Genomic DNA, 17,140 nt, shown 5'->3' with positions numbered 1-17,140 from the left:
AACGACTTCGGTCACCATTGCTGAAAGGTGCCAGCGTGAAGGCGAGCATCGTTTACTTCAAAGTACACGTTTTGATCACCAATCAGATCTCTAACCTAGAAGGTATTTTCAAGAAAAAAATGGCGAGGCACTACAAACAGAAATAGACGATATCGCAGCTAATTTCTTGGTGGGTAGAGAAACTTTCTAAAGATGCAACTGTGACACGGCTTGCCACGACAGTAGAGACAGCCGAATGTTCTGCTGTTGGTGTAGGATTCCAAACGGGAGGGGGGGGGGCGCTGCAGAATTACTCTCTGAGTACCAACAAACACAACAGACCCACGTCGGTTCGGTGCTGAAGCTGCTGATTTGATCACAGTATGCCAAATGAAGACTCGTGAACGTAAATTAGAATCCTGTCTGAGATATACTGTACGCCCTCTTAAGGTATGTTGGTTTAGAGAGCAACGTCGAAACAAGGGACTTCCCATGCTTTCGTCAAGATCGTTGCCGGGTACATAAGCGACTTCTTCCATCGTCGGGCTCTCGAGCTCAAAAGTTGCACCGGAATGGTTTAGTCAACTCGAGATGGGTCACCGTTGATGACACCAGCACATTTCGGCTCACCTGCTACTATCACTCCTATTCTTACCTCTCAAGGCTCAACATGCGACCAACATCCATCGTATTGTCACTTGCTATGCTTTCTACCAAGAGCACAGCAGCCCAAGTGTGTTCAACGGCGGTTAACACGCTATCAACAGCATGCGGTTACGATGTCTGCGGAGCTTACGAGCCGTGTTTGGCGTACAATATCACAGACTGCAGCTCGACTGGCTCAACTGGCTCTTCCAGCTGCACAACCATCGGTGACGATATGTGTACGTACTAATGTTTCCAAGCTTTCGGCGCTTACAACTCGGACCCGACTCAGTTCGTCTTCATAGTCTCATACCATGAGCACAACGACAGGGATGGGATCTACGCTACTGCAAACAACCAAATGGTTGTAGCCATTGACCAACTGACGCTGTCACCTCAGACAACAAGCGTCTGGATTGAGGGAGGTGACTATCGACAGATAAATAGAGGGAAGGTGGTAGAGCTGGAACTTGCAGACAATCTGCTAACGTCACAGTCTCAAGTGACGTCTGTGAGTTTAGTGACGATGGATCTATCCTCCAGAATCTACGACATGCCGAAGATGATGCCAAATTCCATCACAGAACTTTCACTCTCCAACTCGCTACTCACGAAATTTCCTGAGTTTCTTTCGTCACTCACGAACTTACTGATTTTGTAAGTATTGCGCTGTAGAACCTAGTGATAAACTGACTTTTGATTTGTTTGCTACTTGTAGACACCTGAACGACAGCTACATCACGTTCGTGCACTCGTCTGTTTATTGGGAGAAACTGACTGTCATGTACGTGCTTTTGTGCTTTACACAAATAAATTTAATGATTAAATGTTTTTTTTTCTGAATGTGGCAGGGACCTACAACGAAACAGTTTCACTACGTTTGAAGGCAACTTCCCAGGGCTAACCCTTCCGTTAGTCTCCCATGTACTGCTGAACCCATTTCTCTAACTAAGTTCTTATAATGTATAGATACCTGAATGACAACAACTTAACGGAGATCCCTGAAATCGTCTTCACATTCCAACATCTCACCAATTTCCGTATCCATAACAATTCCTTACTCACTCGATCATTCACCGAAGCGCAGATCACTTTCCTCCAACGTCTCGACGGCTTGGATCTAGCAGAAAGCGACTTCCAAAGCGCAGCTGACTGCAGTCTCTCGGAGCAGCGAGTAACCGGAGATAGGAACGTCGTAGTGTGTGTTAGCAACCCCAGCACAACTCAAGCCTCCTCACCTTCCTCGGCCTCTACAGAATCGTCGGATTCTTCAGCTCCCAGTGTCCCGATCGCTGGAGTTTCGCACTCTTCCGGTTCGGATGATGACGACTCCAGCACCAGTGTTTCATTACTTGTGAGTATACTAATCGTCGTACTTGTTGCACTCACTGTAACTGCGATATACTATCGGAATCAACGCAAAAAAAGAGACGTCGAGTGGTGTGTACAACCACATGCACAGAGCTTCGAGGAAGCAGCGTCCTATGTCCATCTCCGAAGTGACAACGATCTCCTCGCACTTCAGGATAATCACGACGATATTCACGACATACGCGTCATCGGGATCGTGTGGCTCGTCAGATACCGCAATTCTGTGCTACTCGCCTCCAAACGCTTACGAGAAGATACGGAGCGAGCGCATGCGTTTGATCAGGAGATAAAGTTAGTTATCAGGCTGGATCACCCCACCATTGTGTCGCTAATTGGCGCAGCCTGGACTACTGGATCTGACATACAAGCTCTGTTTGAACTGGTCGAGAATGGCCATCTGAGTTCGTATCTCTCGCCTTCGCTGCCTCGCTATTGGACTCGAGTCAAGCTCCAACTGGCCGTCGATGTTATCGAAGCTTTGGTTTACATTCACGCCTTCACACCACCTCAGGTGCATCGGAACTTGAATTCACACAACGTGTTATTAACTACAGACATGCCAGCCAAGCTTACAGACGTCAGTGCGTTGGGATCTCAGTCGACAAACCGATGGCTGGCACCTGAAGTTATCTCTGGTACCAGTGACTACGAACAAGCAGCGGACATTTTCGCGTTTGGTGTTCTTCTCGCGGGGTTCGACACGCACATGCAGCCGTATGAAGATGCAGCCAGCTCAAACGATAACACCATGGATGTCTTGCAAATGGTGGCAAGCGGCAATCTTCGACCAGTGTTTAGTGACACTTGTCCCCCCATTATCCTGGAGCTGGCAAAGCAGTATATGTCCCAGGAGCCCTGCGATCACCCGCCTGCACTTTAAATCGCTTACACGCTACGGACATTACATCGAGAGGCGTTTAACTTGTAGTAAATCTTTTTTTTTCAAGGCAACAGTATTTATGCTTTTCAGCGATTTTGGCAAAACAATAGTATAAATCGCATTTGGTTTATGGGGATAAAGTCGTACTTTAGAAAGTGCTGCATTTCAAGTAGCTGTACAATCAAATAGGTGTGGATTAAACACAACATTGTCGACAAATTATATTAAAAAGTAGGGACATGGAGCATTTTACACGGCAAAATAGCTGCAAAGCACATTAAATAATTACAAACTATTATGGTACGGCTGCTGCAAATCATCAAGAAAAAGGATCACCTAAGCTGAAAGGTGATCAAATACAGTATGCCTGCATACATGCAGCATAAATGAGATCCGTCAGTTTTGACACCGAGATATAGGCAGCGGACAGCACGCTGAAACCGCTTTCGCAGCTCCAGTCGTGTGTAAGTGCTCATTTCTCCAGCGAATTTGTAGTGGAGAAGTCGTAGCCGACGTACGATGACGACAAGCGAAAAGTACAAGGTGGAAGCTGGCGGTGGCGGTAGCTGGGCGACGGAGTATTACGCTGAACAGCGACGACAGCGCGACCAATAGAACTGGCTGGTTATCTTCAAGCCGTCCGTTTTTGGAGCTGTATTGGCTGTGGTTAGTCGCATTGTGGTGTGGCCACTTGCTCTGCTTATCGTCTTCACATCGACCGGCTACCTATCACACGCCAACGTCCTCAAGCTCGTGGACGAAAGCATCTACGCGTTCACTGAGCAGGATCCAGTGATGGCCGGTGGGTGCACTGGCTGCTTCGGCTTGAATAAAATATGCCTAGTCAAGTACAGTATCTTCGCACAAGACGCCATTATTGGAGCCACCGTGTTTAAGAGCTACGCAGGACGCAAGCCAGACTTGTCGTTGTATGACTTCAGTAGTCTAAGTAAAGAGGCTCTTGAACTTGGAGAGAGGTTGGATGCCAAGGGAGTGTACTGCCAGAGTGGAGTCAATGAGTGGGGTTCCATGAGTGCTGGTATCGCTGGTAGTGCACAAGATGTACTGGACGTTGTCAACGTGTTGGACCTCAACATCGCACCTCAATTCAGACGTGAGCTTGAGATTGCTGTTGCGGGGAAAGCCCCGTGTGAATCAGTCTGGAACATCTACACAATCACGAGACTGTTCTTGTATCCGTCAGTCAAAGGCAGCGCCAACTTCGCCAGTATTCCAGGCATTGACTTTAACGTGTTCCCCGACTACACTGAATGCCGTCCAGACGTCACTGTGGATGATACTCTGGTAGGCTCTAAACTCGCTTTAGCAACCAACGGCGAAGACCTACTCGCTGTGTTTCCTGAAGTTGTTCCCATACAACTTTGAAAGTAGTATTCCTCGTGTGGAACGCTCTGCCCCCGCTGGTACTACAAAATATGGCTTCGAGACAGTCCTCCAACCTCTTTTCAAGGGCTACTACGGTGGCTGTCGTGTTCGTGTAGTGAACACGACGGGTGTCTACGTTGAAGACACGTGCGAAGCATCCAAGCGCTGGTCGTCGTATGGACTTATGATCCACTCTCCGGATGATATTCCAATGTGTAGTACTGGCGATGTGTGTATCCACAACTACTACAACTCGATCTGGGAATGGGTGAGCTACATCGACGTCGAAAACCCTACTCGTATCGGAATGAACCTAAACACTTTCCGAAGTCGATACGGAGATACAGTAGCGCTGAGTGTACTACCTGGTATCGTTGTGATGCAGATGCGAGGATTAGTCTGTACCAAGTCATGTCCCACAAACGGTCGGTATTGCTGACTCAGATTTGGGCCTATCGCTGTCAAAATGGGCGCATGCAAGTGGTTTATCTCGCCCAGATCACGTACCACCTCGTGTACAACTCCGATCTGTACATGCTCGGACTGGCAACAGCATCGAGTCGGTCATGAACCTCACGTGCTGTATCTTCGCCTTCTCGTACGCCTTCGTGAACTTGGCAAAGGCTCGTTCAGGCGATCAGCAACTCGATCGCCACTTCCGGTTAACTTGGGAGACGATGCAGATTGTGATCACGTCGATCGTCGCGGCAGTTCTGCTGTCCTTGCGACAGACTCCGCTGGAGTTCATCAACGCCAACTACGGCGAGATTCTCCGAAAGACTTCGGCGTGTGGAGCCAAGTACTGTGGCCTCAATGACTCGTGTGTCGTGTACAAGACCAACTTGATCGTCTTCATTACGATCTTCTCGATAGGTTTGGGCATCTTTGCGACAGTGTCTTCGCTTATCGTCAAGCGGTTGAGTCCCAAGGTGAAGAGTGCGGTACGCTTAGCCAGAATGTCCTTATCTACTCAGGGCAGCTTTAAACAAACCGCCACTACTGTCTCTAAGCCTAGCGCAGCTGTCGCTCACGCCACAGACGCGCCGATCAAGAAGAAATCGGTCAATGAAGACGGTCTCACGTCCTTCGAGCGGAACTGCATCGGTCGCCCCTTCCGCACACTTTTCCGGGACTGTGACGATATGGCGTACATCATGTACAAGGGCAAGCGATGCACGACTGTCGAGGCGTTGCTGTTGACTGGGTATCTCTATTATGGCGAGCACATCTACCAGGCCTCGTCGGTGATGTTGCTGCTGCTTGCTCGTGCCCTCCCCAGAAAGATGCTGCGTACGTTCAACATGCTACTGCTACGCTGGCATGTGGACAAGGACACTGGCGTCCTCACCCAGGTACTATCCTGTCCATGGTACGCTGCCAGCAAGGAGAACCACGCACTTACAGGCGCTATGCCTGTTGCCTATTTCTAATTGGGTAACCAAGCTGAAGATGGTTATACCTATTTTTAGGGTTAACGACTCATTTTAACAACTCCTCAACGTTTTTACCAAAATAGATTTTGGGAATTGGGACTCATGATCACTGTACCCATTTTATCATTTTACGATGCACGACGGAGGCAACACACTCACGAGTCGAGGCGCGACGACGAGCTCCAAGGACAAGGACTTAGAGGCCGGCGCACCTCGTGTCCGACGCACCTCCGCTTCAGCGCAAGCACGCGGGGATAAGCGACCGGTGTGGCACTACGTGGTCCCTCTTCTGGTAGTGCTGACAGTCCTTTATTCCTTCTCGGGGGCAACGGAAGACAAAAGTCTGGCGAGTGTGGAGAACAAACCCTCTATCAAGGAATGGTCCGTGAAGACGCCAACGGTTAATGCACAAGAGTTAACCGATAAGGGAGATGGGCAAGTACAAGACAAACATTCCTTCTCCAAGGACAAAGGCATCATAATGTGCATGCACAACGGCGCTGTCCCTCTGGGCCTCTCTCTGGTCCGGGAGCTGCGCTGCCTGGGCAACCAAGAGGTCATCCAGATCTACCACTGCTTCCCCGAGGAAATGTCGAATAATTCCCGCAATTTACTGCTCGAAGCGGACAATAACCTCGAAATTGTGGACGTCTGCACGGATCTTGTAGCCAAGGGGAAATTAACCCAAGACCGAGCCCGCCACTTCCGCAGCTGGTGGATTAAACCTCTAGCTATGTATCATACCGATATTAAGGAGGTTCTACTCGTGGATATCGACGATATCTTCCTGCGAGACCCCGCAGTGTTAAGAGCAACCGAGGGATACAAGAAGACAGGCACCACCTTCTTCTATGACCGCGTCTTGTCCAGTAAAGAATTCTTTAACCAAGATGTGGACGGAGAGCAATACCTTAGGAAACTACTTAAGGAGTTTGACTATGCCAAGTACGGCCTACCTATGGGGTCCACACCATCGAAGCATCTAAGCCCCCAAACGTCCTACGCGTGGCGTCGCCAGACGTCGCATGAGCAGGATTCGTCTCTTGTAGCCATCGACAAGTCCCGCGCGGGAAAAGCCCTGGACATCATGCTGTTCCTCATCACAGAGCAACATTTTGTCCATGAATTCTCGTACGGAGACAAGGAAACGTTCTGGCTCTCGTATGAGCTAGCAAAGCAGGAGTATTTCTTCTCCCCCTGGGGGGTCTCAGGCATCTCGTCGTCTACGAACAACGACATGGAGAACCACAACGACACCTTGTGTGGTAGTATCGTACAGTACATGCCCGTAGAAGACGAAACATCGGAAGTTTTGTATGTGAACGGGAAGGCGCTACTCAATCCGTTCCCCGTGTCGATGGACAAATTGGGTACAGCGAGTCACAATGTGCTGTTTAATACAAACCCCACGCACGTCACGACTCGGCAACAGCGGAGAGGTAATGGCCACACCAACACAGGCTACAAGGGAGGATACGCCATGGAGTGTCTCATCGGGTTTGGATCCGAGCAAATGCCGACCAAGTTTGCACCGCAGTTGCTGCGACGGCGCATGTTCTACTTTGGTGTTCGTATGGGTGTGCTGTCGGCTCTTGATCAGTGCTTCCCCTTTGACGGAATGAAATAGTCAAGAGTTCAGCTCATTTTAGGGGGGGGGGTCTCAATTGTCACACTGGATACAACAATTGAATCCGATCCCTCGTACAACAACCATTTTTTCATACTCGAATTAGGACAACATCGAGCGGTCTTTTTCACTTTTTCATTTATCACTGCTAGAGGAAATTAGCGGTATACTTTATCTCTGTCCCCAGCAATTAATCACAGTGATCCACTATCAGACAGGTTCCACCATATCTGTTAGTTTTCAGCTTTTCGATTAGCTCCAAGTAGTATCGGAAAAAGCGGTTGCTCTTGAGCTGCTCTACCGTAGCCATCGACAACCTCAAAAACTGCTTCACATACTCCTGACCCGTCCCTTATTCTGCCCAAATCTGCACTCTCGCCATTTTTTCCAACTCCGTAGCCTTCTCGACAAAGAATCGAGTAGGTCAGTCGTATCTAAAGCCAAACCCCACGTTACTCATCTTGTCAGCGTCGAATGCAATAGCGTAGCGCTTGTAGCGCTGCAATCTTGAGCTCAGCGACTAGTTGCTAGTTTGTCATCTTTTTTTTACAGTCACCATTTTGTTAAGCCCCAAATCGTTCCACCATTGGTATGTGCTCACGTCACTGTTGAGTCGTTTCCACATCACGTATTCCTCAAATCTTTCGCTGTATCTCTTCTGGATTTGGTAGTTCTTGTGCTTCATTAGTCCAACACCAGTCATACCTAGGTTTTCTTTGACGTCTTCTACAGACTTGCCCCGCTGAACCCACCATTCAATTTTCGTCGATAGAGATTTTTGCTTAAACATCTTGGAGAGAAGAAATGATAGCACATTCGACCTTTCGTCTGCATCAAGCGGGTCTTCTTTTCGGGTGGCTGCGTCTTTCTCGTCCATGGTGCGGATGAGCCGCAGGTACCTTCTCTGGTCTTTCAAGATTAGAGTACTATTATAGTCGCTTCGGTCGCCGCCAGAGCAGTGTTGCAGACTACAAGTGTGGCCACTGTCAAACACAGAATGCGGTGTATATACATTCTACGATGAAGCAACTTTTGAACGGACATGGACAGAATCAGCTACTTTGCTACAAAACGTCATGGAGATGCTGTTTTCACCACAATCACGAACGCCTATCATGTGTGTTTGTGTGTCTTCTGCATGGTAATTACTATGTATTAATAGTGTTTTGTCCACAGTTTAAAAAATGGTATCACCAATCCAGTACACCGGAGCAAATACTAAGTTCGTTTCTAAAAAACACTAACCAGCATATATATAATCCCTCCGTAGGACCAGTTGTCTGCTCCAACACGACCAACAAGTTGTTGCCTTAGGCAGTCGCATTCTGGGCTAGGATGGGTAGAGAGCACGGCTGACAATTTATGCGTATAGATTTTTTTTATGAATAAAGTATTCAATACGCAGTTATCAAAGCCTTGGCGCCGATAGATAGACAATACAGTGTGATTGGTTCATTATAGGCTCCTCATATAGATTTTAGCTCCAGCCGAAGGGCGTTGTATTTGGACACCTTACGACAACTTTACTTTCAAGCTTATTGCGACGTTTCAAATGCTGGATTCGATTATTTGCTCAAGTACCATTTTGATAAAGCACTCCTTTGAGCAGTACGCATGTATAACAGCTTTTATTTCACAAACTTGATGGTTTTTCGGGATGATTCGGTATGTGCTGAAAAACATCCTTTTTAGGATTGTAAGTAAGCCGCACCCTTTAAGAGCCCCGTGTAAGCAATCCGCTCAGCTTCATAATTAGTTTATGGACCTCCACTAATAAGCTAGACGAAAAAAAAGCGATTGAAAAGGCGGTACCGAGTGTGGTCTCTTCGCCGCGGGTCCAGAAGGCACACAATCACGCTGGCATGACGTGGTCGGTATACTAACCGTTTGTGATTTTCAAAAAATGGGTGGGAGCCCAAAATAAGAAACACTGCTGCGAATTGTCTGCTCCAAAAACTACCCTTCTAAGTTAGATCTACAGGACACCATCACTAAAAATATTTTCTTGTCGCTCTGGGGCTTGTGCATGTTGTAGCACTGAGGGCAAACATTAAGTTGATTGATTAGCGGCACCTCTCTCCAATACTTCGAAGTACAATTTAATAATGGCTCAAATATTGACAATATAAATGACTGACCACAATCATGTCAGAATGGCATTGAAGTCTAAATTTGACAAACAAGTCGACATGCATGTGGATAGAGAGGGCACCGACAGCGGTATCATCATACTTAACTATATTTAATATGATGGCATCGCTGTCGCGAGCTTCGTTCAAGGGAGGAGTGCTTCAAGAATAATCTTCGTGCAAGCTTCGCTCGTCAGTTTAAAAGCCATCAGAAATTCTATAAGTACTACAGGTGATGCACTACCATACACTACGAAGATATTTTACTGCCCGTATTCTGCCCTGGCATGAGTTTTTACCAGGATAGATTATCCGGTTAATTCATCAGGTCCGGTTAAACATCCGGGCAACGAAATATTCTTAAACATACTATGTTTTACAGTGAAGCTGGCATTCAACTGAGATTATGCATGAGCTACGTGAAAGTCTTCTCTCAGACCAGGGACGGAACCAACACTAAATTCTGGGGGGGGGCGAAAAAAAACGCGAAAATTTTGGCTTCAACTATCACAGCGCAATCCTTCGCTCTGTCATCCTACTAAACGCGTCAATAATTCCTCCTTTGTCGATGGAATTTATGAGGTCTTGCTCGATGGCGAGAGAAAGCAAATCCGACAGCATATCGTGAGCAAATGTAGTTCTTAGACGTGTTTTTTTCCTCTTTTCATCACCGAAAAAGATTGCTCAGTGCCCGCCGTCGACACGTATAGAACACACACTAGACATACGAGCCTGTAAAGTGTAGGGAAGTGTTCAAGCAGCTACTTAAAGCTTAAGCACTGACGAGGCGCAGGGCAAGTCTGTGATTGAATCTATTTAAAAAGAGCTCTGAAAAAATCTAGGGGGGGGGGGCGTGCCACCCCCATCTTATATGAAGATCCGCCCCTGTTTCAGACTATTAGCAACTATGTGTTGTCTACATCACTCCACTCGTCGTTGCCCTGGTCGCCGTCCCAGTCGATCAAAAAATCATACGTGTCAGCGTACTCGTTAATGTCTTGAGCTAGGTCTTCAGCTGACGCTGCATCACCAGGACTCGCGTCGTCGTCCGACGAAGAATCTTCTTCCCCTCATATTCAACTGACTCTAAAGAGCTGTCGAAGCCACCCCCTCGTCGTATTCGTCCTCAGAATCCGGAGGAGCCTCGAAATTAGATAAGTCTGGTGCCGAAGGAAGCTGAATGCGCGGAGGGCGCTGCTTTTTACGGCGAAGCCCACGTGTTATACTACTCTGTCTTTGCGCAAATCGAGTCGACATCCTAGCAATAGTCGCTACAAAGTGTCGAAGGTTCGGATGGGGCTTAAAAGCTGCATTCATTTCCCTGTTGAATCTTTATAAGGGGTTATTGGTGCGGACTACAACTGTGTTGGCGATATCAAACACATTCCACTCCGTTATGAAGTATCGCTCAAGCCAAGTCTTCCTGAAGTAACCCCAAAAGCTCCTCCACTGTTGATGTGAATACAAACACCCTATAGCTTCACATCGTCGTTTTATTTCCAATTTGACCCAAGCGAATGCCTTTTCGGTTAATTAACCCTGGGTCAATCACCGTTAGAGCGTCGAGAACACCGAGCTCCATTGCGATTGCAGCCTTTTCTTTCGAGATACGCTCGTTCTTCATGTGTCTACCCAGTGCCTGTTTAAAGTGAAGAAAAAAAACACCCCACGCCTTCAGCGTTCGGAAACTGGTGCTGTACCGAAGAAATCAAACTGAACTTAACGTCACAACCTATCTCGCTGGAGTCATCTACCTGCCAGTGCAGCGGTAGATCATGTGAAGAACGGCTTCATACATAGTCTCCGTCTTGAACGTGCATAGCACGAAATAGACAGGTGTGAACACGTTGCGCGCAGGATCATCAACCTTGACAATCAAACACTGATGAAATCCTCTTGGCACATGTTGAAGGAATGATTTGCGCAGAGTTGTTAGGGCAGTACAGAACTGAATGAGGACAAAAGTAGAGAGGATTAGGCGGCCATAGTGAAGAGGAAGTCTTGAATGTAGAAGGAGAAGACGCTTGTGTGGTAGAGTTCGTAAAAGAGGAAGTGGTGATTTAGATAGTCTGGTGTCCTGGAGGGGAGTTATTCTCCACCAACCAGTCCAGTTATATAAGAAATCTCTATATGATATAGCACAATTATATTCCCCTAGATAGTCAGTATCACATCGGAGATGGTTACTTCAACAGCCTCCCACATCGAGGAATGTGTATGATGCTCTATCTGTCAGGTGCACCACAGGTGGCTGTTAATAACAGTCCTGTGCGTACATGAACATTTACAAGAGGTAGATCTTGTTTTGATATTGACATTCTTTTTTCTTTGACTTCTATTGTCAGATTTGTCGTTTTGTTACCAGTTTTGGCAGGGGTTGTACAGATTTCTTGTTTTATTGTTATTTTGGCTACTCAGGAAAACCGTAGAGGATTAAACCTGTTCACCATAGTAGGATGTCGTTGTTAGCGCTTTTGTTGCACGCGTTTTGAAGAAAGCTACTCAAGAAAACCTTTCATTTTGAGGTGTCAAAACCTGTTCGCTGTATTGTTGGCTACTCAGGAAACCTTTGAGGATACACCTGTTCACCGTGTTGATATTTAGATATTTTGTGAAAGTTGTGTTAAACTTTTGTTCATTAAACTGCCAGTTTTGTGCTCTTTAGTTTGTGGATATTTCTTCACACTTTGAAATTTCGTATTTGCTGTTTGTTATTATTGTGATTGCTTTTACTTTTGTGTGGAGAGTTTATAGTTTTCAAATATTTTTAAAGAAAGGCTACAGCTTTCAAAGCATAAAAACATCTAACAGTGTCATTGGTAGTGTACATGTACGCATCTTGTTTGCAGGCTCTCATCGTTGGGGCTATTTTTCTCCCTAGAGGCTCATGGAGTTGTTTCTCATTTCGAAGATTTTTATTTTGTTTATACTTCGCAAGTGCAAGCAATAGGTTTGTAAACTATCGATTCCATTGAAAATGAAACTAATGCAGTAAAACTATAGTTGCTTTCTGTAGACAGAGGCTTGTGTAGGCTTGTCTTAAAGTCATAAAGTATTGAAGATTTTTTCTTTATGCTGGAAATGTTTGAAACTTTTGCCGCAATAAATTTTTTAAGTTTGGTGAATTGAATGAATTGTTTCGGCGTTGTTGCCTCCCAGTTTCATACATTTCTGGGCGTATTTCTTAACTTGGTTAAATACCAGACACATGTTTGTATGGACAATTGCCCATTTTCATTTTATCTCTTTCTTGTTTTTTTAAGGTATATTTTTATTTTACAGGTCCAAAATGTAGTGGATTACCTGTTCTCAACAAGCCGTAGATCTGCATTTAGTAGACTGCTGCAGCTTTGCATTAAGCGAGGTTTTAGCTGTGCCATTCGGCCTTGTAGCTCGAGATGTACATATTTAAAATGGTATCTCACTAAGTACACATATACTAGTAGTAAATACACAGCTTGTAGCTGGAATATTTTAAGCACAGCTTTATAGCTCGCAAGCGGGGCATTTGGCCTCCCAGTATGGCGTGACACTACAGCAATGCTGCTGGTGCGTGAGGGCGGTATTTAGTTCTTCGCCTTAAATATGTACTACATGTACTTGTACATCATCAAATGCATGTACGTGTATGTGTACGTGTACGTGTACGTGTACGTGTACGTGTACGTGTACGTGTACGCGTACATGTACGTAGAGCACAAGGCACTGTGGCCTTCTAGTACGGCTTTTCAACCAGCAGCAATAGTACAGCGCTATGGCTGGTCTGGCATCATGGCCTCACAACTCGGCAATGGCCGGTGTGGCACGGAATGTATGTGTCTCGTGCGGCGCTACAGCTCCATGGCTGGCGCGGGGGTTTCATGACCTCCCAGCATGGCGAATAACTACGCATGCTGTGCTACAGCACAGTGGCTGGAGCCAAGTTGGCAACGTGGCCTCACGCAAGTTGGTGTCCGTCGGGCGATTTTCTCTCCGATCTCCTTCATGAGCCTTGGGGCTTGGAGGCGCATCGTCTTGCCGCTTTCAGCTCGTCAGTACCCTGGCGAAGCGTTGGGCTGATAACCTGTTGAAGGAATGATTTGCGCAGAGTTGTTAGGGCAGTACAGAACTGAATGAGGACAAAAGTAGAGAGGATTAGGCGGCCATAGTGAAGAGGAAGTCTTGAATGTAGAAGGAGAAGACGCTTGTGTGGTAGAGTTCGTAAAAGAGGAAGTGGTGATTTAGATAGTCTGGTGTCCTGGAGGGGAGTTATTCTCCACCAACCAGTCCAGTTATATAAGAAATCTCTATATGATATAGCACAATTATATTCCCCTAGATAGTCAGTATCACATCGGAGATGGTTACTTCAACAGCACACATCGAAAAGCCCCGTCGATGAAAAGCGACATACTGTTGCACAGCAGTAGCGCTTTTACTGCGGAGTGTGCCCACTCAATAATTCGGTTAGGCGGCTCTTTCGGATCGGGATGGGCCGTAAGAGGTGGAGGCGAAAAAACAGAATGGCCGAATCTTTGACTTTTGAGCAAGGGGGGACTTCAACGACCCCGTGACTATCACCACAGTATCAATGACGAACGCGTCCGACACGACCAAGAACCTGCTCTTCTGTCAGTCCTTCTAGAAGTTCTTCTCTGTCAGCCCGTAGATATCAGCACATACTTGGTCCCAAATGTCACCGTCTGGCATCCCAGGATTCACCGTAGCTAGTCGATCTGTCATCTTCTTCATGGTGTCCGTTCCATTGGCAAGCCTGCCATTTACCACAACACCTCGGCGACAGCTGTGATCGCACTCTACGTGCCACTCAGCCCTCGGTGTTATCGTAAGCACTGTCTTGCTGCTGCAGCGGTAGGTAATGTTTTGCTGGAGTACCATGACTTGCAATAGCAATAGCCTCTGTAGATCTTGATTGTTTTTGAGCCGCATTTCTCTTAGGTCGAGGTGCTGGTCGAAGTGGTGCAGGTATGGCCACCACCGCGTCTACGGAAAGCTGAACGGAGTCAGCAGGATCAGGCAGCGCTAGTGGCTGGTGCTGTAGCAGAATACCGCTTGAGTCATCAGATGCCTTGCGGTGCCCGGCACGTTTCTTTTTGGTGGCACTCGAGCGTTCTGGAGTGTCTTCTTGGCTTGTGTACAGTGCGTGTGTGTGTGTGGCAGGGGGGGGGGCTGATGTTTTGGTCTTGCTCGGCGTGCAGGATACCTTGAAGTGAGCCTAGAAGCAACCTTCAGGAAGCGCATGGGATTATGCACTCTACAAGAATAGTTCAAGCTTAAACTGACCTGAAAATAGATCTCACTCTTTGCTTTACATAGAAATTGTATTGTGTCCGGTCGGCGCTCAGGGCAACGAGGGCATTACCAGCAATATAACCCGGCCATAATATCCGACCATGTCAAAATACGGGTAGTAAAAAGCTAACCATGCACTACACCGTACAGGCCAGTTAGGGCCAGACCGGGAGCCGAGAAAACGCACGACCGACGTGGCGCATGCTCATTCATACCTGGATGTAGGACAGGCAATAGCATATTCAGCGCACGCTGGGACAGTACGGTCGACATACATTCACATTAATCTTCCACAGAGGTGACTCCAGGGGCTTAGCTAGTGTGTACTTTGTATCTTAAGCTCAGAGCCCACGCTCACTTCATTTACAATTCTGCCATCTATCAAACAAATCGATCTTAAGTCTCCTACATCGCCTGAGCTCCCCGTCGACTTCGGTTTAGCCTTCGAACAGCCTCAGCGCAGCAAATTTGATTACTTAAGGTCCATCTCACATGTCCTAGAAGGCTTATTAAAATGCTATACATGCCCGTCTATCTAGCAACGGAAAGTGAATTCTATGTAAACAGATCTCACTTACACATTTACAGCTTCTTGCAAACGAGCACCAAGATCTCTTACGAAGCTACAGTATCAAGCCGCAAACCGGGTCGACCTAAAGTGATTTCGCTCAGTAGGGAGGGAGCTTAACATCAGAGTGAGTGTGTTAACACGATTTGAAATATTGAATTTTTGGTTTGCATTTAGAATGACCGTGTTAGATTGCTTTCTATTTGCAATTTATTAAATGTCTAAAGAATTTTGATATCAGTGTACAGACGTGCTGGACAAGTAAACGCAACTTTAGTACTTTGGAACTTGGTGTTGCACGAACACTTGATTGGTGGGGACTAGATGCCTCAACAGATGTCTCCATCTGCAAGTCACTTCTGCAATTTTCCTTAGGAAGAAGACATTTTGCTTCCGTCCACTAATTGCCAACATCACCAGATCTAAATGACTGCAACCCGGACACCGTAACGCTTCTGTTAATTCACACCGACTCTGCACGGTTCAGTTAACCGGCTGAACGTTCCAGGATGGACCGGTCCCAAACCGGTTAATCTGGTGGATGGCCAGGAGCACTGAAGTTTAGAGGACATATTTAATTGACTTTAATCTACTCACTTCGGCATTTACCGCTAACAACAACAACAGGCTAACAGCCGCAACCTCAACTCGACCGGAACGCTCCAGGCAGGAACGCTCCAGAAACAGAACGCTCCACTCAAGAACGCTCAAGCCCATGACGACTACCAAGACTGCCGAAGTCCTCCTCGGGAGTGGGAACTACTTCCATTGGGAGTACAATATGCGCATGACGCTAGCCAGAAAGGGCTTGCTTGCGCATATTCAAGTCGTCAAGCCAGAGAACGAGATCACAGAGGCGTGGCTCGTCAACGATGTCAAGGCGCTTGGCATCATCGCCCAGGGTGTGGAACTCCAGCACCAGACCAAGATCCGGTCGGCGACGCGTTCCATGGAAGCATGGGAAACGCTCCGCGAGTTCTACAATCGCACCACGCTCCACAACCGCGTGACGATGACGCGTCGACTGCACGAGCTCAAGATGGAGAGCGGATCGTCTATGGCCAAGCATCTGGATGCGTTCGATGAGCTGATCGTCGGTTTGCAGACGCTGGGAGAGCCCATGGACGAGGCACGTCAGCTGGTGGTACTGCTGAGCAGCCTCCCCGCCGAATACGAGCTCATATCGTCTATCGTGGAGAACGCCAAGGGTGTGACGCTCATCGAGGCCAAGGAGAAGCTGTTGAAGGCGTATGAGCGACTCGAGAAGAAGGAAACCACGGAGAAGGCGTTCCAAGTGAATGGGAACGCAGGCAAGTTCCGAAACGGCCGAGGGAACGGTCGAAAGTGGAACGCTCCGAAGCGGAACGTTGGTTTCAAGGGCAAGTGCTTCAACTGTGACCACGTGGGCCACATGAAGCGGGACTGTCCTGTTACGAAGAAGGGTAGCCAATACGATGCAGTGTTTGCAGTTGGTGGGGAACGCTCGGCCGGGTGGCTGATTGATAGCGGTGCGACGTCGCACATGACCCCTCACCGGAACGACCTGTTTGAGTACAAGTCGTTGGACACTAACATGGAGGTGACGATTGCAGACAGCAAGAAGCTGCACGTCGCAGGAACTGGAACGGTCAAGTTGACTGGTTTGGACGGTAGACGCATCCGTATGGTGGACGTGCTCCCCATCCCCGGGCTCGATAGACGCTTATTGTCAGTCGGGAAGCTCGCGGAACGCGGTATGAGTGTGGAGTTCCAGCGTTCCAGTTGTGTAATTTGGGGACGAAAAGCTGCAATAGCGTCAGGGAAGAAGGTCGGTAAGGCGTTCCTTTTGGA

At 47.5% G+C, this 17,140-nt stretch overlaps 1 protein-coding gene across 1 annotated transcript; it reads left to right on the top strand.

Annotated features, from left to right (window-relative positions):
* Nucleotides 1-6,175: 6,175 nt before the first annotated feature.
* Nucleotides 6,176-7,321, top strand: PITG_09666 (uncharacterized protein; the record flags this gene model as incomplete). Its single annotated transcript, XM_002903231.1, has 1 exon — nt 6,176-7,321. The coding sequence occupies one exon, from the start codon at nt 6,176-6,178 to the stop codon at nt 7,319-7,321; it is 1,146 nt and encodes a 381-aa protein (XP_002903277.1).
* Nucleotides 7,322-17,140: the final 9,819 nt, after the last annotated feature.

This window comes from Phytophthora infestans, genomic scaffold (genome assembly GCF_000142945.1).
Source record: "Phytophthora infestans T30-4 supercont1.15 genomic scaffold, whole genome shotgun sequence".
Classification (NCBI taxonomy): Eukaryota; Oomycota; class Peronosporomycetes; order Peronosporales; family Peronosporaceae; genus Phytophthora; species Phytophthora infestans.
The sequence above is the reverse complement of the archived record's forward strand: the minus strand, read 5'-3'. Positions and strand labels throughout refer to the sequence as shown.